General features: G+C 47.4%; 1 protein-coding gene across 3 annotated transcripts in view; it reads right to left on the bottom strand.

The window, feature by feature from the left end:
* Positions 1 to 12,816: 12,816 nt before the first annotated feature.
* NCK2 (NCK adaptor protein 2) overlaps positions 12,817 to 26,420 on the bottom strand; it is a 50,937-nt gene continuing 37,333 nt past the window's right edge. For all 3 annotated transcript variants that reach the window (XM_026034469.1, XM_026034470.1, XM_026034471.1), the window contains exons 3-4: positions 22,593 to 23,314; positions 12,817 to 13,804 (exon numbers count right to left, since the gene is read on the bottom strand). In XM_026034469.1, coding sequence (XP_025890254.1) covers positions 13,610 to 13,804; positions 22,593 to 23,314 — 917 coding nt within the window. In that variant the 3' untranslated portion in view covers positions 12,817 to 13,609. The remainder of the gene's footprint in view (positions 13,805 to 22,592; positions 23,315 to 26,420) is intronic.

Below are 26,420 nucleotides of genomic sequence, written 5' to 3'. Positions count from 1 at the left end.
AGCACAACGGAAAGGTTCCCACTATCCTCAATGGGCAGATGGGATCATTTTGTTTGATAGGGATGATGTTTCCACAGCCACTTATGTTGCCTTTTTGACTCCTCATTTCCCCCTCCTCCTTTTTTTTTTTTTTTTTTCCTTTCTTATCAGTCATTGTGATCTCAGATGTTGCCAATAATGATTTTTAAGAGTGGGGAGGAAGAGCCTCCCATTATCATCATTCAGGTCTTTACATTTCCATATGATAACTACCATTTAATGTGAGCAGTAACTATGGAAGAAATCTGCCAAGAGAAGTAGTCAGGAAAAAAACAACAACAAATACATATATATATATATAAAACTAGAAAACATCCACTTACTATAGTTGAGAATATGGCATAGTTTCAATTACATATGGAGCTAGAACAACCTCTTTGCATGAAAGTAACTTCCTTGACAAGGGATACTTGCAACCAACTGTCTGTGACAGCAGGCTTGCGCTTAATGGACTGGTATGACTCTAATCCATATATTGAATTTAATACTCTTCCTTTTCCACATGAGTATCATTTGAGATTTATTCTCCCTCCTGGTGTTTCCTGTCACCTCCCTGCCCTTGCTGCATCAAAATCTTATATGTAGCCACCTCAGCTTTTCTGTTATTCTACGCTTCGTTTCCGGATACCATTCCATAGGGCATCTCCGGGAAAGGCGTTTGCCGCCTGTGTGCTCTGAATCCCAGTCCTAAAGGCAGTTTGTTCCCTCCTGGATAAGGCAGGACATGATGAAGGAAAAGGCTGTGCCCCTAACCCAGGTAGGTTGGACCCAAGTCTAGAAGCCCATAGGAGGACTCTGGAGCTTGGCRAGAGCCAGATGACACCCAAGGCCCAAAGCCGTGTGAACATCACGCAAACCACCTGCTTTGGTACCAATCACCTGAATGAAGGGAATTTTTTCTAAATATTTGACCCCTGTTTTAGTTACTGCTCTCTTTAAGCCCTTTCTCCACATGCTCAACTTGAGAACGGGGCAGTCCTCACACCACGAGCTCTGCCTGTCCTAAGGGTAGGCCTGAGACGATGGTCACAACAATCTGAAACATCAGCCAAGGGCTTCCAGCTCCAAACATGGAAGGGAAAAGCAATTCAGTCCTGGCCTTCCTTCCTGTTCTCCCTCCTCTTCCCCAGCTTTTCTGTTTTTTAATTCCAAGTGTGTTTTCAGAGTAGTGTATTCAAATGGAAATGAATAATGACCCGCTTAACAAAAGTCATTAATCCCCCCCAAGTACACTTCTACACAAATCTATTAATTCTTATGTCCCAGTTTTCAGAGTTAAAATACGTGCTTGATGCAGTAGGCACTACCTGTTCTCTTTAATTAAACAACCTCCCACTGCTGAAGCGAGTAAATTATTTCATCAGTCAACAGCACACACTGTCCTCACAGAGGAAGTTTCTGACTTTGTCTGACCCACATAAAATACCAAACCTCAGCTGAAGTTGCCCGGCTCACATTAAATCCCATTTGTAGCAGAGGCAGCAGCAGGGGAATGTGTTTCCTTCCATCTTTAAGATACATATCTGAAGAGAAAATTGGGCAGTTCAGATTTATATTCAGAATATCCCCTGCATCCTCCTTCACAAACTAAAACGTGGCCTAGATGATCAACAAAATAAGTGGTTAACAGCGCTGCTAGTCATCTGAAGGACAGCAGATCCGTGACCTCACATGGAACACGCTTGCAGYGTTAAGGCAATTTCCAAGCAAATAAATATCCATTTACTATTGCGAATTGCACAATTTGAAGGCAACTCTTCCAAGAAATATGAGGAGCAGCGGGATACACTGGCTGTGCAGTGGTGACGAAAGGAAGACATTAGATACATTTACACTTCTGAATGCTTCAAAGATGTGGAAGAAATGGGAGCTCTAACAAGCAGGTGGCAAAAAATATGAAGCATCACTTTTCTAATTCCCTAATTCTGTTTTTAAATCCCTTTATCTTTGGGCATATTTCTTTTTACATCCACAAAGAGCTTGTCCTGTGAACAGAAATGACCTCATCGTATTTTTATTCCCTGCCATTCATTTCATTCGCTTTCATAACCACAGAATGAACACGTAGCACTCGTGTCACAGAGCAGGACCTGCGATCATCTGATGCACACGTAGGCAGAGGCCCTTGTCCCGGTGCCTCCCTTTAGCTCTGTGCCATGGTCTTGAGCTCTCCGCCGCTGAATGCCCCGATGCCCGGGACACAGCGGAGGCAGGAGYTGGGCACGCGGAGGTGTCCGGGCGCTCGGCACGTGAGGGATGGTGACCCTGCGTGCGAGCGAGCACGAGGCTTCGAGCAGGCCCGAGGGCCCAGCACTGGGCAGGGTGGCTGGCCCAGAACGGGGCTTCGGTGACTCATGGTTTTGGACCCAGCGCTGAAAACCAATGGTTGTTTTGAGACTTTGGAGCTTTTAGGTCATTTTGAGCTAGTTTCTCTTCCCTAAGTGCGTGCGATTCAAGMCGTTCCCCAAAGATGCAGAGGGCTGACACCATCCCTTTTGCTGGAATCAGATTACAAGGGAAGCTTGGGTCATCCAAGAAACATCATCTAATAACAAAGTCATCCCTGGTAGTCCCAGCGGACCTCCGTGTAGGAGGCTGTGAATCACTGAAGGCATGGGAAAATGTCTTCATTCWTGGCAAAAGAAAGGGTGGGAGAAAAAACATAAAGACTAATTTGCACGAAATAAACAGGTGTAAAGTAGCTAAATCCTTCTGCAAGTCTTTGTCGGAATCCGATCCCTGAGCACAAGTCACTGCTCTTTCCTTTACGTGGCCAAGCCCTGATACCAAATAACCCCTAGTGAACTCCAGAGCAATTGCTGCAATATTAAGGCTGTGGATCCAGTCAGCTCCAACCAGCAAAGAAAGGCACATCCCTGAGCAGCAAGAATGGAGAAACTGATTCGAAATGAACAAGGACAACCCTGGAATGGCAGAGCTTTGACTAAGTTTTCTGCTGTATGACTACACCATAGGAATGATAACATCAAAGTCAATGAGGTGAAGACARCCCTTGGTACATTTACCTTTTCAGCTCATTCACATATTGATAAAGTTTTCACTAAAACGATGAAGCTAGTGACAATCTTGAAAACAAGTCAATACTGACAATGGAGAACATGCCAGAGGAGAACATGCAATTCCCAAAGGCTGGTGGAAAGTATGACTCTATAAACAGAATTTATTTTTTTCATGTTAGCTTATCATAGATGAACAACACGTGCAAGTCCCTATGGGATGGGTCCAGAAGCACAGTTACAGTGACACTGTAGCATTCCTTGGAGAGCTGGATTTCATCTGGAAGACGTAATAAACCAAAGAAAACAGCCAAATAAGAAAACAAGAACATCTTTTTTCTTCTCCAATCTGAGTTGTGGTTTTTTTTTTTAAGTCCAGAAGAGGTCTAATATTCTTTATTTTWTTTTTTTATAGGAATTAGGCTTTGTCCGTTCAAAGTATACCTAACATTTAAAGCATTTCTCTTTGTGTGTGACAAATAACATTAGGAAAGGGAGCTCTGGAGTAGGCAGCATGAATATTAAGAAGTAGAAAATCTTGCAAATACCCTAATGATTATATAGCAGAAAACCTAGAAAGTCAGGCTCACTTAAAGAAGAGTGCAAAATTTAATACCAAAGTAAGCATAAAATCCTCTTTCATATGACATTTTCTTTGCAGATTTGACATCATCTCTGATTTTTATCCTTTTTGCAAGAATGGTGAAGTGAATATGCTTTACCTCTGGTAATTAAGAAAACACAGACGTGTAATTCAGTCAGCTTCCCTGGAAAAAGGTTTACATTTTTGATCCCCTGTCCTCTAAAACTAGGCCTCTTAAAATTATAAGGCTAAGTGCATTAATACTTTCTGATGTCAAATAGAAGTCAGTAAGAAATGAATTGTATTAGGGTTTGATCCAAAGTCAACCCTAGTCACTTTGATCTTCCCATTAAATTTCAACCTGCCTTGGTATAAGCCCTTAGAAAACATGCAAAGTAAATGTTGATGCTCTCTGTGGTTATTGCATAATGTTGTGAGGCTCTTTGCAAATTATTTTTGCTTTCTGTATCTCCGCTTTAGTTCACTCTCCTTTAAAAAYTGAAGCATTGTCAAAGTGACAATCAAGGTGCCAGATATAGGATGAATCTGCATGCAGTGTCTAGATATRGAAATCAGCCAAGAATATAAAAAACTGGGTAGAAGCCTGGAAGCAGCTTGCAAAAATATTAAGTAAATGCTATCATCTTCTAACACACACACTCCCCCGCCACAAATATACCCTGAGGTACATATATGCTTACCAATGTAGCCCACACCACTGTGGTTGAGCAGTTTTGTGTCTGGGCTTAGATAATTATACAAGAATCTTGCTGATGTTAACAAACTTCCATATTCATATTCAATGGGGAAGGCAGGAAGCAAAGACAAATTTCCATAGGGGCTGAAAAGGCCAAGGCAACATTCAGAAAGAGAGCTTTGTCTTCATTAGCTGCTCAGTACCTGCTCATGTGTCATCTTGGATCAGCATGAAAACCTCCCGTTGATTAGATCACGAGTTATCATAGGTTACCCTCAAAATGCTGTTTTTCCTGATTTCTGCTGAAAAAGATCCAAGATTATGAGAAAAATAAAGTGCATTTTAGCCCAGAAATGAATGAATGAATAATAAAAAATGAAAATAAAAATAAAAATAAAAATAAACAAATACTAACAAGAAGTGAAAAACTGCAGGTATGGAAGAGATTCACTCTTTTTGCAACAATTATATTCTCATGCTTTAAAACAGAGGCACCACAGTGAATTGTAACCTTCTTTGCACGTTACCCTGTTCTTACACGTACTATTGCAGATGTACGATTAAAAAGGGCCAGAAAGGCCATTAAAACCCCGCATCGAAGAGACTCAGTTCAGSCACGACAAGCTGTGTATTTCCTCCCGGCTCCTCAGGCTCCATAAAGCAGCAGCTTCCCAGGGAGCACGTGTGCCCGTGGATGTGGATGGCGGCACCACTGCTCCACAGAGCCCCGCGTCGCGGTGCCATCCTGTCGCATCCTGCATTATCGGGCTGCTGCTGATGGCAGATGTCGTGGGCAAAGGGGGTGGAAAACCAGGACCTCTAGCTGGCCTGTGCATGAATGCAGGAGGGCCTGAGCTTTCATGTTTAATGGGAGAGGCAGGGGAAGGGGAGACGATCAGGAATGGGGTGAAATAGGATCGGTTTCTTTCCAAGTATGAGGTTTTCAACTTAAAGCTGGAGCAAATTTGGAGAGGGGCTACAAGGGCAGGTTACAGAAGGCACAGGGATGTGCTTCCCCAGGCAGCCAGACTGGTGGGAAAGCTGGAAGAGGGCTGAGTATTTCCAGCGCAACTGGGGATCCAGCTGCAGGAGTTCAAACGCTGGCCGAGAGCGCCAAGCTCCTCAAGGCCCTGGCCACCTGTGTGCCGCCTAAGGCAGGCCTAGGCGCAGGCCCAAACACAGTCAGACCTTTCCCCAAGGGCAGGCGCGTTGCTGCGGAACAGGCCTGCGGGGCCAGTTCTCCCCACGGGCACCTCGAGTGCTCGCCCRCCGCGTCCCCTCGCTCACAGGGCCCGCGTGAGCACCGACTCGCCTGAGGACCCACTCGTCTGATCATCGACTCRCCTGAGCACTGACTCGCCTGAGCACCAACTCACCTGAGCATCGACTCGTCTGAGCACCGACTCACCTGAGCACCAACTCGCCTGCACGTGCTGCCCGCCACAGCTGAGCATCCCAGCGGCTCCTCACCCTAGTGCTCCCTAGCTTTCGGTGTGGGCTCCGGGCGAGGGGAAGGGCAGGTATTTCCCTTTTTTTTAATTAAACGGCTTTGTTTACGGAATCAGCTTCCCAACTGCAGATTTACAGCAGACCCCRTGACTATGACGGTCCCAGTAAGCGGTGCAAACTGTCACTTGCAGCGAGTGCACGGTGTTCAAGGCGCTTGCGGGGCAGCACTTTGCCTCCAGGACTTGGCCCAGCTAAGCAAGACTCAGCGGGTCAGGCGAGTGGGGCCTCCTCCCTGCAACAGCCACAGGTGGGTCGCAGCTTCCTGGGGCCTCCTGGTGCTCCTCTCGCCACGCCAGGGCGGGCGCCTCGTGCTCTGCATCCCGCGGGCGTCAGGGAGAGGCGTGGAGTGCAGCAGGATTGACTGCCCACAGGAGGGGTTTGAAGGAGTATTAAGGATGGGAAGGCTGGGATAGCCCAGATTAAAAAAAAAAAAAAAAACCCTTAAAAAAACAAAGTTGAAGTAGATTTGTGAAGCACTAGAGCAAGGCGGATAAAACGGAGTAGGGGAAAGGAGAAAAGGTGGAGTAGATGAAGGGCAAACGGGTACAGAAGGACAAAGCTGGGATAAGCAGGATTCCTGGAAACTCAACCAGCGCGAAGGGAAGCAATGCCAGACCACAGGGAACTGCCCTAGAAAACACAGAAAATGGCCCCCATCTGGGTCACAATAAAAATCTCTGCAGTAACTGGAAAACAAGGGGAAAAAAAAGTTTGATATCCACATGGTGCCCCACCCCTTGATTCAGAATTGTGTTTATGATCCACAACTTGTTTTTAGACACTTTTCTGAAGGTGTTCAGCTTTGCTTTTCAAAGTTTTCACTTTTCTTGAGGAGTTAATACTCTGCTAATGCTGAAGAAATGCTCCCTCTCTCCCGGCTTGGCATTACGTAACAAGCTTCTCCTTTCTCCCAGTTCTAAGATGATTCATGTGCATTTAAAAAGTGACAGGAAAAACGAGGAAAGCAGCTTCAGATTTCTGTGCATCACCCGTGCACTACCGGTTCACATTCAGCACCTTGCTCCTCATCTGGAGCTCTTTGCTTCACTCCAACCACTTACACAGGGCTGAGTTTCGCTTGCACAAGTTAGCTGTGCGTATGAAGATGAAGACAAGCACTCTCAGTCTCTGAGGGGGGTCAGGTATTGCTTCTCCAGCTGCCTGCCTGCTGGCGCCCTGACTCCTCATTCTTTCTTGCAGGATTATCATCAGCGTTTACGGCCTTGATATTGCAAATACACCAGCAGCCCACAACTGAGGGACTCCTTTGCATTACAAATTATGATTGCACCCAATGAACGACTGGGTCTGTGACATAGAAAAGGTATCAAAAGAAAAGGAAAAAAGATCAAGGTTATATTAATTTGATAAGAGTTGAACCAAGGTGAAAGACTGAAGTCATTTACCCAAGGTACCCACTAATTAATTACCTTGCAAATGCACGTATCCTATCTGATGGAAATCAAAATTAAAAAAAAAAGTATCCCATTATTCACCACCAGTTTCAATTACAGTAGGGAGTCTAATTCCAGTTAATATATTCTCTGTGGACTGGCTCACACCCAGAGAAAATGCATCTCAAGACAAAGCTCAGAGCAAAATATGGCTTGAAAATTTGCATGAGGCTTTTGAACCCTTCTCTCTTAGATTAAAAAAAAAAAAGCCCTTTTTTTCCTTTTTTTGAGTATTGCTACTCTTCTCCAGCCTATAATATTGTGATGAACAATTTTCTCTGTATGATATTTCTGGACTGGGATTTGTTTGATATGTGGAATACAGCTAGTGGTCACTACTGGTGGGGGGGCAGGAAGACAGACCCCCTCTCAAGGAACCAGGACTCACCCAAGAATCACACAAAGTTTAATTCCCTCAATAACAGATGCCTGAGGAGGTTTAAAGTGGTTTAAAATGAGACACTGGTTTGCTAACCWTTCTGACTGTTCATAGACAGGTGCCATAGGTTGCCAAGCTGAATTTCACACTCAATTCACTTAAGAAAATACAAGAGAACGTTTCTTACCTGTAACTTTTTCCTAATAACTGTCGACTCCCACTGCTGAAGATAACCTGTCAATTTAAAATGTCTTTTTTTTTTTTTTTTTTAAAAAAAAACCCCTCCTACTCTTAAAGCACTTAATATTACCATATGTGAGGGAGGACGCAAGAAAAACTTGTCTAATCTGCGGTTACGTGCCACTTGTCTTTCCTTCCTTACAAGTTCAGGTAGACAGCTCAAAAAGCAACAGAGGAGACAGAAATCTATTTTATAACACAGAAAAAMCACGTACTTTAAAATATAAAAAGTAGCATAAGGTTCCAGAGGCATGCAAAGGACCAGGAAATATTACAATTTTCCATATATTATATAGAGATTATATTTCACATTAAGCTGATTCATATCCAAAAGTACACTGTTTGCTGCATTTTCAGTTGAACACAGCTATAAGTATGAAATAACCAACTAAATCAGAGAAAAGACAATACCTTATTGCTTTTGTAAGATACTATTACAAGAATATACAAATATTAGGCATTGTTATCATATAATATAGTTGGTAAACATTTTGGTCAGATTTGCAATATACTTGCAAGAACAGTATTGCACAATTGATTTATTTGTTACTTCTTAAAAGCCCAGGAGTAACTTTCCAACAGAATAGCAGCATTTACCTTTTGCTCTGAAACCCTTTTTTCCACGTGCCCCAGGTTATCTACAATGCTCCGTAGGACTGTGCACTCTGCACTCTTCCCGTTTTACACTTTTCCACCTCTTTAAAAAGGTATTATTTTGKAAAGACTGAAAGGAAAAGCTTCCCAGTTCCCAGCACTTTTTAGGAGCTATGAGTTATTCCTCTGACACATCTCTCAGAAACCATTGGCATAAATACATTAACAAGTTTCCATTTAAAAATGAGTAATCCCATCCTAGTAGGGTAAGAAGAAAAACTCTCCAGTGAATGACCCAACCATGTATCTTTAAACCTCCCCACCCCTTCCCTCCCAAAAATAGTGGCTTAGCAATCCCTTTGCTCAAACCCTTTGCATTTATCCTATGGCAGGATGCTGCAAGTTTAGCTGGCCATGCTCTTAGTCCACTCCTTAGCCCAGTTCTTCAGGATTTTCTGCCTCCATACAGGTCACGGTAACACAGAATGCAATTACATGAATGTACAGAATTGTAACTACATAGAATCACAGAATCCCAGAATGGTTGGGGTTGGAAGGGACCTCTAGAGCCCATCCAGTCCAACCCCCYGCTCCAGCAGGGACACCCAGAGCACGGGGCACAGGGCGGCATCCAGGTGSGTTTGGAGACCTCCAGAGAAGGAGACTCCACAGCCTCCCTGGGCAGCCTGTGCCAGGGCTCTGGCACCCTCACAGGGAAGAAGTTCCTCCTCACTGGAGATGGAACTGCCTSTGWTTGAACTTGTACCCAWTGYCCCTTGTCCTGTCACTGGCCACCACCGAGAAGAGCTTGGCCCCTTCCTCCCTMCATTCCYCCTTCATGWACTTAYACATATTGATCAGATCCCCTTTCAAACTYCTCTTCTCCAGGCTAAACAGTCCAAGCTCACTCCATCTTTCCTCATATGAGAGATGCTCCAGTCCCTTAATCATCTTTGTCGCTCTACATCTCATCTCCTGATACTGAGTAAGCAACCTCCAGGCAGAAAAAGCRGACCAAAAACCAGGATGGGATGTACTTGTGTACATCATGGCCAGCTGTTGCCTGCTAACAGTAGGAAAAAAAGTGCTTCTCCTAGAAAATAAGTGTTTGCTGGACCTGCTCTAGAGCACTTAGGGGGCACCTGTCTCAGATCCAGATGCACCAAAAAGTCAACGGGAAGGAGCCCCTGGAGCTAGTCCAGTCACCCTCAGTGTATAACCACCTTTAAACCCGAGCGTGTGGGCCGCGGCTGCCGCGCTGCGCTGCCGTTTGCGGGCAGACAAGCCAAGCCCTTCCTGCGCCCCAGGCCCGGCTGCACTAACGCTTCCCGCCGTSCTTCTCCGCCAGCCTTTCAGGCTCACGTTCAGCCCGGTGCTTCTTCCAGTTGGATGTAGCTGGCGCTCTCGGGAGCCCATGGGAGGCCTCTCCGGCGCCCCTGCCCATCCACGAGGCGCTCGCTCGAGGGCAAAAGCCTCCGCTCGCGCCCTGCGGCGCTCAGGGCCACGTTGAAGGTGTTGCCCCCATAACACCCACCCCTTCAGAAGCTGCTGACACAGACCTGCTCTGGAGATGAAGGAGCAACAGGCTGGGACTGCGGGCTAGACTGCAGACGTTTCTGAAGGAGGGCGGCCTGTACGCCTGGCACTGCCTTAGGAACGGGGCGCCCTGGAGCACCGGAGCGCTGAGGGGGAAGTTCCGGCGTGACAGGACTTGAGCAGGTTTCTGTTGTGTGTTTGTGCAGCACCTACTCAGTGCTAGAGCTACGTGGGGCTGCAGAAACAGCCAGAACAACCGGAAGGTCATCAAGGATCACCGAGCTCCTGGAATGAAAAGCAAGGATCTCAGATCCCATCTTCACGTGGACACTACGGCAACTGCCACCAATTCTGTGAGTTCCCTCCCATTCCTACATCAGTGTCGTGGCAAGGAACTTTACACAGCTCTACAGAAGTAATACTTAAAAGTAGAATTAATGTATGAATTATCTGTATGAATCAGGTGTGAGGGGGAAAGCCAACCTCAACAGCTTGAAGAAAAATYATCACTTCTACTCCATCAGAAATTTTTCTGAGCCTTTAATGAAAACTGCACTCAGGTCACCACAACTCCTCCAGTCTTAAAACACAACCACCCCCTCTCCCACACACCCCAGGCTTTGAGAAAGAAACTGCAAGCAGTTAAGAAATAAGGGGGCAGCTTCCCAGAAGACAGAAAAAATAGGCATGAAAAGGGAGAATAAAAGTACAATCTACATTATATTTCCCCTTTCTTAAGCAGTTGGTGCTAAAGATGGCTAACGCTTTGACCCAATCCAGAAAAGAGGTCAAAAAGGCAGCAAAACGTACAGAAACATATCTTAATTTGTCAAGGCGAGGAATGACTGAGGAGCTAGTGAGCAGACTGTTGAGTGGGCAGCACACTGACTGGACACGGAGAGGGCCAGCGCAAGACGGGGCTCGTTTCACCACGTCATGGGAGATGCTCGTGCACCCCGGGAGCTACCTAGCGGCTCCCAACACAGGACACCCCAGCAACTCACACCTCTGGGCACACAAGCCACCTGTAAAGCATGAGGTTTTARAAAGTATGAGTTTATAAACCTGCAAAAGTGTGAAATTTGTGGAAAAAAAMCCCAATTCTCTCGGAAGTGTATTTGATTTGGTTCCAAGTAACCGACACTGGAAAGGAGTAAGGAATGAACTAACAGCTGGTCACAAGGAGCTAGAAGAAGAGGTAACAAGGGGCATTATAAAGACTTGGAGGATAGGRAAGAGGGAGAATCTTTCAAAAACGAACAAAAGGTTAAAAAAGGGGGATGGAGGAGTGACAGTAATGTTTACTGAAAAGAAAGGGCATCCCTTTATATCATTCTTGAAAATAATGGTCAATTCATTCAAAACAGAAGATGATTCCCATAAAACATGTAAGGGCCACATTCAAGGTAAATGCTTAGATTCACCTAAATAAATAACTGGAGCTGAGATGGGATAAAATTACATGCTCTGCAGAACTCACGGAGGTGAGAAGAAGCCTCTCCCCTACCTGCCCACTTTGGGGCCCTTCAGCACATTTCAAACTTCTCATCAACTTTCTAGGGAAAACTACTGTATTCTTCACATTCTGAAATATCCCTGCATCAAAATACACCTACATCTATACCAAAGTRTAGGCAGGTGCTACAGATAACGTATAAGTATTCTGGGCTGCTCCAGATCACTGCCTGCCTTCATTTCACTGGCCCAAGCAGAAGCCTCGGTGTCCTCTGTTAATTCAGATCACAGAATSCCAGAATGGACAAGGTTGGAAGGGACCTCTAGAGMYCATCCAGTCCAACCCCCTGCTCCAGCAGGGACACCCAGAGCACGGGGCACAGGRCGGCATCCMRGCGGGTTTGGAGACCTCCAGAGAAGGAGACTCCACAGCCTCCCTGGGCAGCCTGTTGCAGCGCTAGGAAGATGCGGCACCATGAAGCACGTCTTCAAGAGCGGTGGAAAATAGCAAGCGTGTAGAATTTCAGGAATCCYTCCCGCCTCTCAGGCCCGGGACGGAGCGCACGAGCAGGGCAGAGGCGCGATGCGCCACGGGCCCGCGGGTGCCGGTGTCAGTGCCCAGAGGCAGATCCGCTCCCGGGCTGAAACGCAACACAGCCAAGGAACGCGTCTCAGCAGCCAAAGGAAAGCAGCTCCACCAGGCAGAGTCCATCGGAGCGACGGAGGGACTCGGCCCAGGAACGGCCGGGGTCTGTAGTCACCGCCTCCTGCCAAACTACGCTCCGCACCTCAACTCTTCTCCTGTTTAGACAAGGCCAACTGCAAGATGAACAAACGCATTAGCTCCTCTATTCCACTTCCCTAAAGCAAGAGCAGGGCTACCACCCAAGGATAAATCCAGTACTCCGTCATGACGTAATACCTTTTTTTATTACAATATCCAAAAAACTGAGTATGCAAGATTTTGAGATCTCAAGATCCCTTCTTCARTCGCAGGAATGTGCCATCTAAAGACTGCATATTTAAACCATGAAGGAGTTTAAATGTAAAGAAAAGAGAAAAAAAATGCATTTTCTTCATAAACATTCTGTGTGTCTCTTACTACCAATCACACCATCCTTTGTAAAACCTGAAGATTTCTCTCTGTAAAGCATATATATATATATATATATAGTGTTGGTAGCCCACCCCACCCCATCCCAAGATCAGTTTTTATTAATCTTCTGTATTAGTGTCAACAATCAGCTACAGATACATATTACTTTGAGAATTAAATACATAATTGTTTAATTCAAACAAGCAGAAGGGCAAGAGGAAAAAGCATTATGTGGATGGCACATTTGGTTGTAGATTACCAAAACATTCAGCCTTTACAATTCAATGATTCTTTCTCCAGTAATCAACTTTCAAATAAAATTTCTCTTTGTTGCAATTACAGACCAAAATACACTAGATATTTTTTTTTTACTACAATCTTACCATAGTAGTTTAAGAAGTACTATTACAAAATGCTTTAATTAGTGTACTCTTTACAAAGAGTCAAAGAGGCAATGTAATAGCAGAGTACAGTGTAAAGAGTGCTTCTAGGAACTAGGAATTTTTGTAATATACTACTTGGTAAGCAAAAGAGCTACAGAACTCACAGCCACAACTGCATGTCTACTATATCTCACTTACTTAGCTGCAGCTTCAGTGCATTCAAACCGTGCCCGATGATGTCTCTGAACGAAGAGTTCTGTCAGCGTGAGCCACTTGAACAGATTAACACTGTTTTGAATTGAAAACACCCCTCCGTTAGCTGAACTAACTATGTAAACGTACACAGAAGAGGGGAGTTTAGAACTCAGGCATGGAAGCGAGTGCTTTCAATGGCCACCTAAGTGAAGTTCTCCATCTGAGGGGAGGTGATCTGAGATTAACAGAACCGAAACACAAAGTAGGCAAACAGAAAAGGACAAGAACAACCAACAGAGCAAACGCTTTAGAAGGAGCCTGTTCGTTAAGCCTGCTTCGGACAGTTCGGATTGCTCTGCTCTAAAAAAGTGAATTTAGGACCTAAGGCTTGGAAGTTATAAGAGGCCTAGGAGACCRAGTCCATCTTCAACGTCACTGAAGTGCTTTCACAAGATATAGCTTTTCCCCGTGTTCACTGGTGAAGATGGGAGCCTTTTTGTAGTGTTCCACCAACTCATCCATAGTATTAAAGCGACGCTGCCCAATACAATAGACATTGTCCACGAGCTGCACCTTGAAATGTTTGTTCTTCCCCGATGCCTTTAGAGATACCGAGAAGTCACTGGGCTGTTGAAAAGAAGTCAGAAAGAAAAAAAAGAATTACATAAAAGTGAACAAAACGAAGACATAATTGTGTGGTTGCAGGAACAAATTGTGCAATACAGTTGATCATAATTTATGCTAGTCTCTGTTCCACAGTTCAGTGCTTTAGCTACTTAAGAAACCCAACAGTCTATTATTCAATAAATAATTGCCATCATTATTACCATGCACAGTTAAGTCAGTTAAGTGAAAGCTCCCCAGATACGCAGCCTGAAGTTGCCAATTACACRACTAAATTGCAAACAGTATCTCAGGAACTCAATCTCGAGGCAGGAGCATGTCAAGGAGAAAAAAACTTTCCTCATTTATGGCTCCTTTGATAGAGCGAGCCCCGGAGAAAGCGACTACCCTAATGATGCTTGGGTGAGATGCAGAAAATTCCCCACAACGCTTTTTTTTTTTATTATTATTACTACTATTTTTATTTTGAAGGCCCTGACCACTAGAGGGCCTTTCTTGCTTTGTGTTGCAGGAGAAAAGGCAGTCGCCTTTTATCTTCATTACCACATGTAGGAGAAATAATTTCTCTTACTGAATACATCTTTCACTTAAAAAGACAAAGCTCCAGGTAACACCACAATACAAACCTCCCCATCAAACTGTCACCCACCGAAGATAAAACTTAAGCACTACTTAAGCGATCTGAAACGGGACAATTTCGCATGAGAAACCCCTCCAAGCCCCAGCGGTCGGTGCCTTTGGAGGCCGCGTTGCTCGTGTGCTCCAGAACGGCGCGCGCTGCAGAAGGGGGAGCAGAAGGCCCTAAATTCGGGTCAGCTGCACCTCTCGGCCGAGGAGAGCCCAGCGGAACAGCGCAGAGCAGGGGGCGGCAGCAGGGCGACACTCGCAGGGACAACCCACCTATGGAGCACAGGAGCGGGAAAGCATCTTCGGCAGCACCGTGGGGGCATCACGGAGCGCGTGGGGGTCAGGCACCCGCKCCTGCCCCACGCACGGCCATGGGGGCATGGAGCCCTCGAGGCCTCTGTGGGGCTGCGGCCTCGGCATGCACCTGCCCCATTCCCGGGCACCGGCTCCATGCGGGACCCAGGAGCGCTCCAGGACAGCATTTCCCGCGTGTCCTGCCCTGTCCCCGCAGTGACTGAGGCCCAGGATGCCCTATGGCATAAGCTAGGCTGGCTTTAGCCTCATCCAGCACCCCAGTGCTGGGAGCAGCTCTTCACCCCCCGCGCTGCTTACGCCAGCTCCTACAGCCCTCCTCTTCCTCAACCCGCCGTGCTGCACACCCACAGGCCTGTTAAGAGCATAAGGGTCAGTATCCCAGTGCTCCGGCCGTGCCAGCGGGGCCGGCGGAGGCTCCGTGGGGCTGCCCATGCCCGGTGGCCAAGCGCATTGTGGCAGGCCAGGATTGGGGACAGGAGGCAGTGGGGGGAGCGCTCCCCAGGGCCGGGAGCCRGAGGCGGCCTCCCCGGAGACCCCGGCGGGGACATTCCTCCTGCCACTGCCCACGGAGGCAAGGGGGAAGGCAGGGAAAGAAGCATCTGCTGGGATATCCTCGGCGCTTGTAAGGCTCCACTCGAGAGGGGTCTCAAGCCCTGTCACCTGCCCCTGTTTGGGAGCGGCTATCTTAAGCCGGCCAGCTCGGATACTGGAGGCGCTGCCTCAGGAGCGTCAGGAACGGCCGCAAGGGGCTCGGCCGAGGCCGAGCCGTGGGCAGCACCGGCCCCGCGAGCTCAAAGCCAACCCAGCTGCACGCAGGCTGCCCTGCGATGGCTGCGACCCCAGCGCAGAGCCACCCGCGGGCGCCGCTGCCTCCCAGGGGACACCTGGAACCCCGCTCCCTGGGGAGCCAGGGACAGCCGCCCGGAGCAGCGAGCGGCCGGCGGCAGTGCCGTGGGTCTGCACCCCGAGCAGCACGCGGGGCAGTCATCCCTGGAGCAAGAACGAGGAGGTCGTCTCTGAAGCAAGATCCTCTGAAAAAGGTTTAAAATCAGCTGAAAGCTGATGCGTCAATTCAGGGGGGTTCAGTGGTTGCTAACACAGCACAGCTGCTTTCCCCATGTCAAAGTTGGGGGGTTTCGAAGCTCCCTGTATTTCCTGGGAATCACGATCTCCGCCCCGGGAGATGCCCACACAGAGGTCTTGAACAGACCTTCTGTATCTGATTCTGTGCTCGTCCGCAGGCCAGGCCCAGAGCTCGCTGAGGTGCTATCCACAGCACCCGAAATCACTTCTCCTGGCATTTTAATTACAGCTTTAAGGAATGACCGTTCTCCTGAACCGCTGACCGTTCTTCTCYGACTCGGAGCCCTTGATTAGATCCACGGATAAATGTAAGACATTATTATCGCYCATTTTCTCCAGAATATACGTTACAAAGTTTATTCTTTTGGTGATCTAATTTAGCTTGAAAAAAAAAGAAAAAAAAAAAAGAAATGGGCTGATCTAACCCTTTTGAGAGCCATCACCCGGCACAAAGAGACGGAGGAGCTTGAACAGCTGTTGCAAAAGCTCTGCAACCCTTTGCTGGCCTCCCATCAGTGAAGCCCTCAGGATGCAGGAACAAAGAGCAAAGGCAACTGGACTTGCCTGTGCTTTTTAGCAAGCGAAATGGTTAAAGCCTATTTACCATAAATCTCTAGATAAACTCCTGTTCTCCTAACTCAACATCACCATCCTGAAGTATGCCGGTTCAGTGCAGCTTGAACCGGTTCCCCGCTGTCCTCCTTGGATTTGTTCCACGTCTGTTTATTTTATTTATTTACTGCCTAAAATATTTTGTTGCAACTGCTTGCCAATTTTTCTCCCTCCTCCCTCTTAAATTAATTGCTACATTTGGATGTTTGCACACTGACTTTTCCAAGAATAGAAGCTATCATACATCCCATAAAGGTACATTAAAAGTAAACTTTAATCCCTAGAAAGCCACTCGTGATTCTGCAGAATTAAAGAGCACAGCTCCATGGCAGGGAGCCTGTGAATATTTCTGCACGGTCATAATTGGGAAAACTTAAATCTGAAGYTAATTCAATTCCTAAACCAGCGAACGGGAGATTAGCTGACACGCATTTCCAGCTCTTGAGACCAGCTGTACTGTTTCCTAAAGCCGGTTCAGATTCCTGTCCTTAACTCCTGCCTGGGACTCGGGCGGCTGGTCCTGTGTCTGTGTAGGAAACAGGAGGCCATGGAATCCTGCTCCCTGAACGCAGCTTCTTTGGCCATGAGCTTGGGATTTTCAAATACCAAATACCAAAACTATCATGAAGAGCAGGTATCAAGTAACATAATGACGAAGAAGGAAAACTGGAAAACAAGTTTCCTCTTTACAATCTTCGTTTGCGAATGAAACGAGACAATTTTTCAGTAAATGGCACTTCTGGGAAAAACAACCCTCTCKGAACAACTTTTACTGATCCAGTAACTCTGTTCTTTTCCTTTCAGCCCAGCTTCTCTTCCTGTGGGAAGAAATTCCCTCCCACCCTCATCATTCTTCAGGTTATTCCAGCTCCCTGGAGTTCAGGTCTGCTGCTACCCTGGAGCTGCCCGCTCCTTCCCGCTCTATGGACAGGCTTCCCTTTACTCCTGCTCGGSAAACAGGGATACTCAAGCTACCCAACTGAACACAGAAAAACAGAGCTCAAAAGTCTAAAGTCAGGTTGGAAAGAACCGTACAGGAAGGTTAACAATTTCTTTACTTTAATCTCATCCCTACCCCATAACTCTTTACATATATTAAAAGCTCTTCCTTCTTATGCAACATTCATCGTGTTTTAAAAACAGCTTTAGAACCATGCATCRGTTCCATGGATATTCACACACAGGTCTTAACGAACTACTGGGATATATCCTTAAGTCTGTCCTGAGAGCTCGTCCTCTCCGCACTGTGGTCAGTCGCAGCACGTCACCGAACACAAGTGCTTCCAKTTTTGAAGGGAAAACTGCTTCTGTCAGGTGCTTCTGCTTCTGTCAGATGCTCTAAAATTGCAGAAACCCTGGACACCTGACAATGTGACAGAATTTGCCCCTTAGAAGAGTTTAAGCCCCCAGACTCGGCCTTCCTGCCMTGCTGCCACACGGCTGCACAGTGCACCCGGGTGGCCTTCAAGGCCCGAGAGCATCAGTGGGATTTAGCCCTTTCCTCCTGAAGAACGACCGCTCCTACACCGCCCCTCGGCCCCAATGACAGCCCTTCTCCCTCCTGCCCCGCGAGGGAGGGAGGACAAAAATAAAAAAATAAAAATAAAAATAAAAATAAAAAATAAAAATAAAAATAAAAATAAAAATAAAAAAAAAAAACGGAGGGAGGGAGGGAGGGAGGCCGCCGCACAGCAGCAGCCCCCAAGCCCCCGTCCCACCACCCGGGACCAGGACCGTTCAACCCAGCACGGTGCGGCGGCCCAGACGCATTCACCGCGTGTTAGGGACACGGGAAACAAACACAAATCTCTAGGGAGCCGGCAGTCCAYGAAGGCCAGGAGGGAAAAGGAGGGGCAGCCGCCCCACCCAGGGACCCTCCGCCTCAGCGCCTCCGCCGCCGGTAACGGGGGCCGGGTATGCGGGGGTGGCCAAAGACGAGGAGACTTCCAGCTCCAAGGAAGTTCTCAAGTTCCTTGTTCCAAGACACACACAGTTCATCGCTGTGCATCCCCCACAGTGCGGCCCCCTAGATCTAAGGGGCACTGCGGATATTTTTGGCGGAAGGAATTCTCGTTGTGGGATGAGACTTTTAATTCACATCTCACAGAAACAGTGGAAAGCCCCACGCCCTAGTAAAGATTAAAACAAAAAAAAAAAAATAACAGACTCAAACAATGGAAAAGAGTATCACAAATCTCATGTAGCCAAGAAGAGCTTTTCATAGCTAGGAGAGACAAGCACAAAATTCAATGAAATCTAGGGAAAAGTATTTTATACAAAAGACATGCAGTAACTATGGTGATGGAGGCTAAAGAAAAACCCCAAAATAGGTCAAAAATTAGGCCGAAAATTGTCAGGACAACTCACTTTATCCATGTGAGGTCCTTCAGGAGAGGACCAACCCCTATATCCACAGTTTTAATGGATGGATTCATGCAGAAATGCAGGGGGAAGTGCTGGGACTAAACCAGAAGACCTGGAGAGCGGCCGGGGCCTCAGCCTGGGCTTCCCAACAGGCCCGTCTGGCTCCGGTGCTGCGGACACGTGTCACGGCTTCCAACCTGTGGGTCCCCATGAGAAACGGGCTGCCTGCCAACATCCYGGGAGCTAGTTCTTTACTGCATGGCAGTTCAAATAGATCTTCTGGCCATCTCTTTCTCCTGGTGCTATCTCCCGTGCCCATCAGCTTGCTGTATCCTTCCTGACACTTAAGGAAAAAAGCCACAAACCATCAGTCTCAATTATTTTTTTTTAAACAATACACATATATAAACAAATTAGGGTATAATATGATGTATAAAATGACTAAAGTGGGTAAGTTTGGAAAGTATTAAAATGTCTCTTTAAACCTAACAGAAATTAAAATACTGAGGTGATCCAAATTCTGAAGTGCAAYGAAGCAGACTATTCTGCACACATAACTAAGAAGTAATTTTCATTGCTTAAAAAAAAATAAAAAAACCAAATGCAAAATCCTCAAGGTCAGCTTGAGATTAAAGGAAAAAAATAAAGAAAAAGGAGGGACTTCCTCAGKTCAGAGGGCAGGCACCCTGGCTTTGCATCCAAAGGAAACTGCTGTAACGTGGACTTTAATGAATTTCATGAGACTCCAACAAATGCTGCACACTGCAAAGAACTTAGAAGACCCCACTGTGAAGGAACCTTCTTGTGCAGCGATTCCCGCAGCAGCAACAAAGAGGGCCAGTTTGGAGCTGCGTTTGGAAACACGTGCGTTTGGCCTCATGAGGTCACAGTGAATGAAAAGGTCGATGTGTTCCTGCCAGGAAGCGTGTGCAGCCAAGGTGCAGCCTCTCCTGGAGCAGGGCATGGAGCAGCGGCCCAGGGTCCCCACGTGGTGCAGCCGGGCCCGGCCGCGTCCGTCCGTGTTCAAAGGCCTCCATGGATTTCCACACCGCTCTTGTGGCCCTGGCCCCACAAGACAGGAGCTGCTTGGTAACTGCCCATCAGCACGACCCCAAATGCAGCATCCAGAGCTGAAAGTGAGTGTCTCTCTACTGCACAGAGCCTCTACAAGGGTACATTGTTTTCCATGGGCTTGCCAGGGCCATGGGCAGGATGGACAGCTGGACTACTGCCCAGTAATCCATGGATTACCGTCCTTAAATCCCGCGGGAGTTCCTACGTTTTGGAAGACTCCATGCCCCACTGCAATTTCTATTGATTACACAAACTTAAACCTGTCAGCCTCTCTTCATAAACCATCTTTCTAAAACTCTATTTCTCTTGTTCTCCTCAGGTTTGTCTGCATGTGTCTCCATTTTGTGGTTACAGTTAACTGAGGGCAGAAACAGGATCTCGCTGCCACACATGAGTAAAGCTCTGGAGAAACAGCAGCTTGACACGTGCCGTGTCCTCTGCAGAGAAACATCAATGGAGCAAAGATGCCTGAAATTGAATCAGACAATATTATATCCAGAAAAAAAATATTCTGAGATATTAGAACTGCATGCTATCAGTAACATTATATAGGCTGTTACAATTTTAGGAAATGGACATCAGTCTGGATTCATTCTAACTATAATAATAATAATAAATCAGCAAAGTGTATCAAAAATGCAACAGATTTCATTTGTATTTGGAAAAAAATGACACAATTACTAATATTTCCTTGACTGCAAACTCTTGTTTTGTCATCGCTAGCAACCGCTGGGCATCTCCTGGCCAAGACGCAGCAGCTCAGCCACTTCCAGCTGTCAGGATCATCACGCTGAAAGGCAAGCGCGTTCCTTCCAAAGGGAGGCTCTGCTAGGCCAGCGAGCTGCCCTGTAGAGTTTAGGAGTTACAGGGAATCACAGAATCGCTGTGGTTGGAAAGGACCTTCAAGCTCATTAAGCTCAACCGTAGCCCTTCATCACCTGCCTGCCAAACTGTGTCCCCAGGTGCCTCGTCTACACGCTTCCTGAGCACCGCCAGGGACGGTGACGCCACCGCTTCCCTGGGCAGCCTGTTCCAAGAATTCGCCGCTCTTTCCATGTAGAAATTCTTCCTAATGTCTAACCTGAACCTCTCCTGGCACAGCTGGAGGCCATTTCCTCTTGTCCCATGGGGCACTTTATATTACTGAAGATGTATTTTAAAGGAGCATGTACGTAAGGGTCCTACCAACACAGTCTGCCTCTATACTCCTTCACAGATTCTGACTTCCTTCTGAGACTTGTCTAAGCGGCAGCAGGTAGGGCTCGTGAAAGAAAATAACCAGCAAAAGAAAATATTAGATGTGTTTCTAGAAAGTATCAGGCACTAGAACGACCTTCATTTCCAGCGCTGAGCTTARGCAGCACCGTCCCCATTAACGCCAGCTGTGTGTGCCGGCGTGCAGCGCCTCCCCACGCGCTGCGGAGCGGCTAGGGGGCCCTCGGGCAGCCTCCGTGGGAACAGCTCCTGCTCGCTCAGGAGGCCATGGCAAAGACTATCCCCGTCCTAATCAGAAATAGGGGCGACCTAGGCAGCCTCTTGACAAGGAGACAGAGCCAAGAAATGTTCTCAAAAATCATCTTATGGCTCAAACTGTCTGCAGCTGACACCGCGGCGATGTTCATTTGCAAGCTGCATTGTAAAGCAGCACARCGCAGATGGACACAGCGAGGTTGATCTAAACACGGTTTTACAAAAATATAGTTTACATAAAGATGTAGCTGTAAATCTGAAATCTGTAGCACTCTCCCCTCCTCTATTAAGAGACTGAGCAGATTTAATTACTTTTTCATTTCATACGTGGAACATCAGGATACCTAGACAGGCACYAAGCAGGACATTGTCCAGATGGAATGAATGCAAAAAGCCTCATCCTAAACTAGGTATAATTCATCTTCGAATATCTTTATTTTTGATGTGTTTTAAAGACATATGAGGGAATTGGTAAAATCTGCCATCTTTTAAAAATCATACTAATAAAAAAATAGAGTGCTTTAGCCATGCACTCCCATGCYTCAGCATGCATGAAGAGCCTCTCAGTGTAATTTTAAATCTGAACTTTCAGAACTGTAGCGATCCCTCGCCAGCAGTGCTCAGATCCCTCTGACGTCACCGAGTCTCAATTGAAAAGTTATGAGCCACTGACTTGACCTTCTTTGCACTGTATCATGGTTTTAACAATTATAACGGCAATAATTTCATCTTATTGCAATCTAACCAATATAAGCAGAAACACATAAAAATAGAATTGCAATCAATAAAGAACCTGGGTGGTTATTTAGTTAAAAGAAAAAGCAAACTGACCAACACGAAGAACCCGTTTTAGCTTTAAATTCAAATAAATGACTCAATTTTCAATTCACAAGAGCTATTTTACTCTGCAGCACTCCAAACTTGAGCAGGATTGCACATGGGAGATACAGCAACCATCAAACTGAATCTTGAAATACTTAATTACTTGCCCATCGACTGATTAAGAACCCCCCGGCCAACATAGTGTGCAACTGCAAAGGTGGCTGTATTTCTGTAAAACGCTGATTTTCATATACAGAAAAGAATCAAGTTGCGACGCTGAAGCATCACCCTGTTTCTTTAAGGGTGACAGGCCCTGTATTCCGCTGCCGTAACTATCAGCCTTGCTAAATCAAAATAAATATATAMATAAACAAGAAAATACCCSCCATGAAGGATGGAAATGGAAGCAGTGCGCGTCACTTACCGAAGACTCACTGTCTCTAACAAGGAAGTCTCCTTCCACGCCCCGCTCGTTGAGGGCACATTCCGCTTGATGCCGGGTGACATTCCCGTAATACCACTCTCTTCCAGCAAAGCGTCCGGTAGAAGATGGCCCCGTGTAGCTTATCTGGGGTGGGTGGGAAGTGTTAATGGTAGGACCATCGCTTATGATTACTACATAGTTTTTAGGAACAAGACCAATTTGCCCTCTGGAATTTTTACATTTCCACCATTCGGGGTCGTTCTCCGGCTTTTCAATGACTTCCATTGTTTCCCCTTTCTCAAAATTGAGCTCTTCCTCTGTGACGGAGCTGAATGGATACAGTGTCTGAACAACGTGAAGCACTTTGGTGCCCTGGCCGTTGCTCATGGAAGCGCCTTTCCTTAGGCTTAGGAAGCTCGGGGAATCCGCAGTCGCTTCCTCGACTTCCTCCACCACATAGTTCGAGGGAAACCAGCCGATCTGGCCGTTGTAGCTGCCCCTCCACCAGCCGTCGCTGCACTTCTCCATGACGACGACGCGGGACCCTTTGACCAGGGACAGCTCATCCTCCCTCTCCGCGACGTAGGCGAACTTCACGTAGGCCGGGATGTTGAGGTCGTAAATGCGGTCGGCGCTGCTGCCGTTGGAGGGGTACTCGGCGTCCGTGCTCGGCGTCGGAGAGGCGTCGCGCGCGCTCGTCTTTCTCTTTGTTTTGCCCAAACCTGGTAAACACACAAACGGGAAGAGGTCACTTGGTGGCCTTCTCTCTCCTCTCCGTGCTGCCAGTGCTGAATTTGTGACGGGCTCTCGTGCTGCTTCAACAAAAACGTTAGATGGAGATTAACATCTCCCACGGTCAGGAGGCACYAACACTGGAAGGAGATTTTTTAACAGTTAGTACAGGCACCGTTAGGTAACTTTTCATTCGCATTGTCACGCCTCTCTCGCTTCCCCAAGGTGCCAGAACTTTAACACACAGTTAAAAACAGTGGCTTCTTCAAATTAATCACTCCAGGAATTGCATAGCTGGATGTCACGCCTTTAAAAATCCTGTCAACTGATCCCCCTGTTTAACTCCAGCAACAGCTTTAACCAAACTTGAACAAAAACATAAAAACAGGAAAAAAAAATCCCAGAAAAGTCAGCACAGCGAGAAAAGTTCRGCAATTGGTCACGTTCTGCTCTCCATTTGGTATTTCAGCCTCCAGGCAGCTCTCCCTGTGTAGCAGCTCCAGCTGCTGGCCCCCCTGGAAAGCTGCTTCCCACCTGCTGCTTTGGGCACGTATGGGAAAAGAAGGAACTCCACAGTGAGGAAGGCACCTGGATGGGGTCCCCTAAAACCTGCAAGCTCGCCAGCACTGATATGGCCTCCGTTACAGCGTGAAATACAATATTGAGAAGAAATCAATGCCATTGACTGCACCATCTTTCTTTGTAGGTGTCTGTCTTACAGGGTAGCTCTAAGTATGGGAGAAAATGTACCATCGTTATGAAATATTTTGCAGAGCTCTGTAGCAAGGAGGGCTGTATGCAGAGAGAGAAAGGACGCACAGGGCAGCTCAGCCTGTCTGCCCAAATGCAGTAACAAMGTTTTGGAAGATACTAAAGAAGACGCAATCTCGGTTATCGCACAAATCATGCACCACCTCCAAACAGTGCAATTGGACAGAATACAATAAAAAAAATAGAAATCAGAGTTTTTGTACTTCAAGATGCTTGGGCYGGGAGAGAAGTTCACTCAAGGCAAAACGAGTAAATATCGAGAATTGCAAATTCAATTAAAAGAAGGTGGGAAAGAGAGAATATCTGTCTGAATGACGGCTCAGAGGGTTTGAGACTCAAAGCCTGCCTGGATGCCGCCCTGTGCCCYGTGCTCTGGGTGTCCCTGCTGGAGCAGGGGCTGGACTAGGGTGATCTCCAGAGGTCCCTTCCAACTTCAACTATTTCAGGATTCCACAAAGATTTTGCTTTTGTTTCTTTAAACAGCCTCATCAGCAGGATGAGACTCACACCACCTGGCCCCAAAGTTACCGCTGCCATGTGTGTAAGCTCACACAGGTGAACACGTTTACGTGATTAAGACAGACACCCCGCAAGAACATTCAGCGCAGCCCAAACCACGTGCGTGTGGCCCGGGCTCAGCTGCCCACGGCCCCCGCCGGCTCMCACCGCCGGCAGCACCACGGAGGGGAGAGAAGGACACTGACCAGCCCCAGCGCCTCCAGCCCGCAGCGGGTTCCTGGGGCCCTCCGGGGTCCCCGGCCCCGCTGGGAGCTGGGCCCTGCTCCCAGCCTGGCGCAGCGGCCGCAGCCAAGGGGGCTCCTCCGCGCCGGGTGCCCTGCGGGCAGCAGCGCTCTCGTGCTCTGAGCTCTGCCAACACTGGGTTGATTTTTTTCATCATTTTGAGTGTTTTCAAAAGACTAGAATGGATAATAGCAGAGCTGAGGAACACGAAATTAGAATAATACACACAGAAGCAATGTAAGGGTCTTTTTGTTAGAAAAGGTAGGGAGTGATCTGCTTTTGCTTCGTGCAAAAACCAAAGCAAGTCCATATCAAAGGACAGATTCATTCCACACAGAGCCCCATGCTGGCATTAAACCTTCCAAATTAAAAGCTTCAGTTCTGATGTACTTTATAAGGGAGACGTCAGCATCACTGCTTGAAATTCCAGCTCTGCAGCAGAACTGGTAAAGCCAAGGGAAGAGCAGATGCYGATGCAGTGTCTGCCCAGAAGACAAGCAGTTGAAAACCAGGGCAAGGATGACAGGGAATGGCACAAACAAACCTATCTATGGAGAAGCGTTGACAGAGCGGTTTGGAAATAAAACCTGAAAAACTCCTACAGCCCAATGAAGGCGACGAAACATCCAGCCCGAGCTTAACACAAGGGCTCTTTTCTTTCCCTGGGAGTCTAACAAGGTGCATCTTTCCCAGACGGCTCCCAACGTGGTGCGTGGCATGTCTGAAACCCCTCTCCGTCCCTGTGGATCGCAGCGGGAGCCCTAAGGAGGCTCCCGAGGGGCCGCCGCGGCTCCCGGCCCGCGCCCCGGCGCTGCGCAGGACCAGGCCTGGCCTCGGGCCCCGGGGCTGCCGGCCCCGCGAGCTCGGCCACAACCGGCCGAGTTATCAGCAGGAGACACACGGGCGGGCAGGGACAGCGGGCAGGGACAGCAGCACTGTCCAAGCCGCATTTCCGTAGGAAACRGGTCTAAAAATACCAGCTGGAGGGCGGCGGGTCAGAGCCAAGCCAGAACAAGGTGGGGACAGGTACGAACAGCGAGTGCCCCGTGCCAGCGACAGCTCCCCGGGGGCAACGGAGCACTACAGTGCACAGGGAAGCGCTGCAAGAGAAAACCCTGCAACTGCTGCCTGCTCATGAAAATGCAGGCRCATCCCTGTTGTAAAGAGTAAAAGCTGTGTAAGGATTTCCTGGAAAGCAGAGCCTTGCAGTGCTCTGGGAGCTGCACTTGGAGGAGTCAAATGCACCTGCGCTGCAGTCGTAAATTTGGCATTTTTGTTGTCCTCATTTCATTACGAGATATGTTTTTATTAAGGCCCAACTACATTTTCCWATGGCAGGCATTCCTGCTGTTACAGCTCACCTGAAGCCACGATCCTCTGCAAGGAAAATCATCCTTGCAAAGAGAAAACCAAGGCRGAGGAGTAACATTCCAGCGGAGGGGGGAAACGGTGGCAGCAGGTAAGTTATGAAGCAAAAGGAAACCTATTTTATGTTGCAGTGTAAGAAACAACATCGCTCATAAGCGACAAGTGACACACACTAAACTAGTGCCTTTCATTTCCTACAAACCAGCTGCCAAGCAA

Source organism: Nothoprocta perdicaria, unplaced genomic scaffold, assembly GCF_003342845.1.
Source record: "Nothoprocta perdicaria isolate Ctin4 unplaced genomic scaffold, notPer1 scaffold_144, whole genome shotgun sequence".
Taxonomy (NCBI): domain Eukaryota; kingdom Metazoa; phylum Chordata; class Aves; order Tinamiformes; family Tinamidae; genus Nothoprocta; species Nothoprocta perdicaria.
Note: the sequence above shows the minus strand (reverse complement) of the source record. Positions and strands in the feature narration are given on the sequence as shown.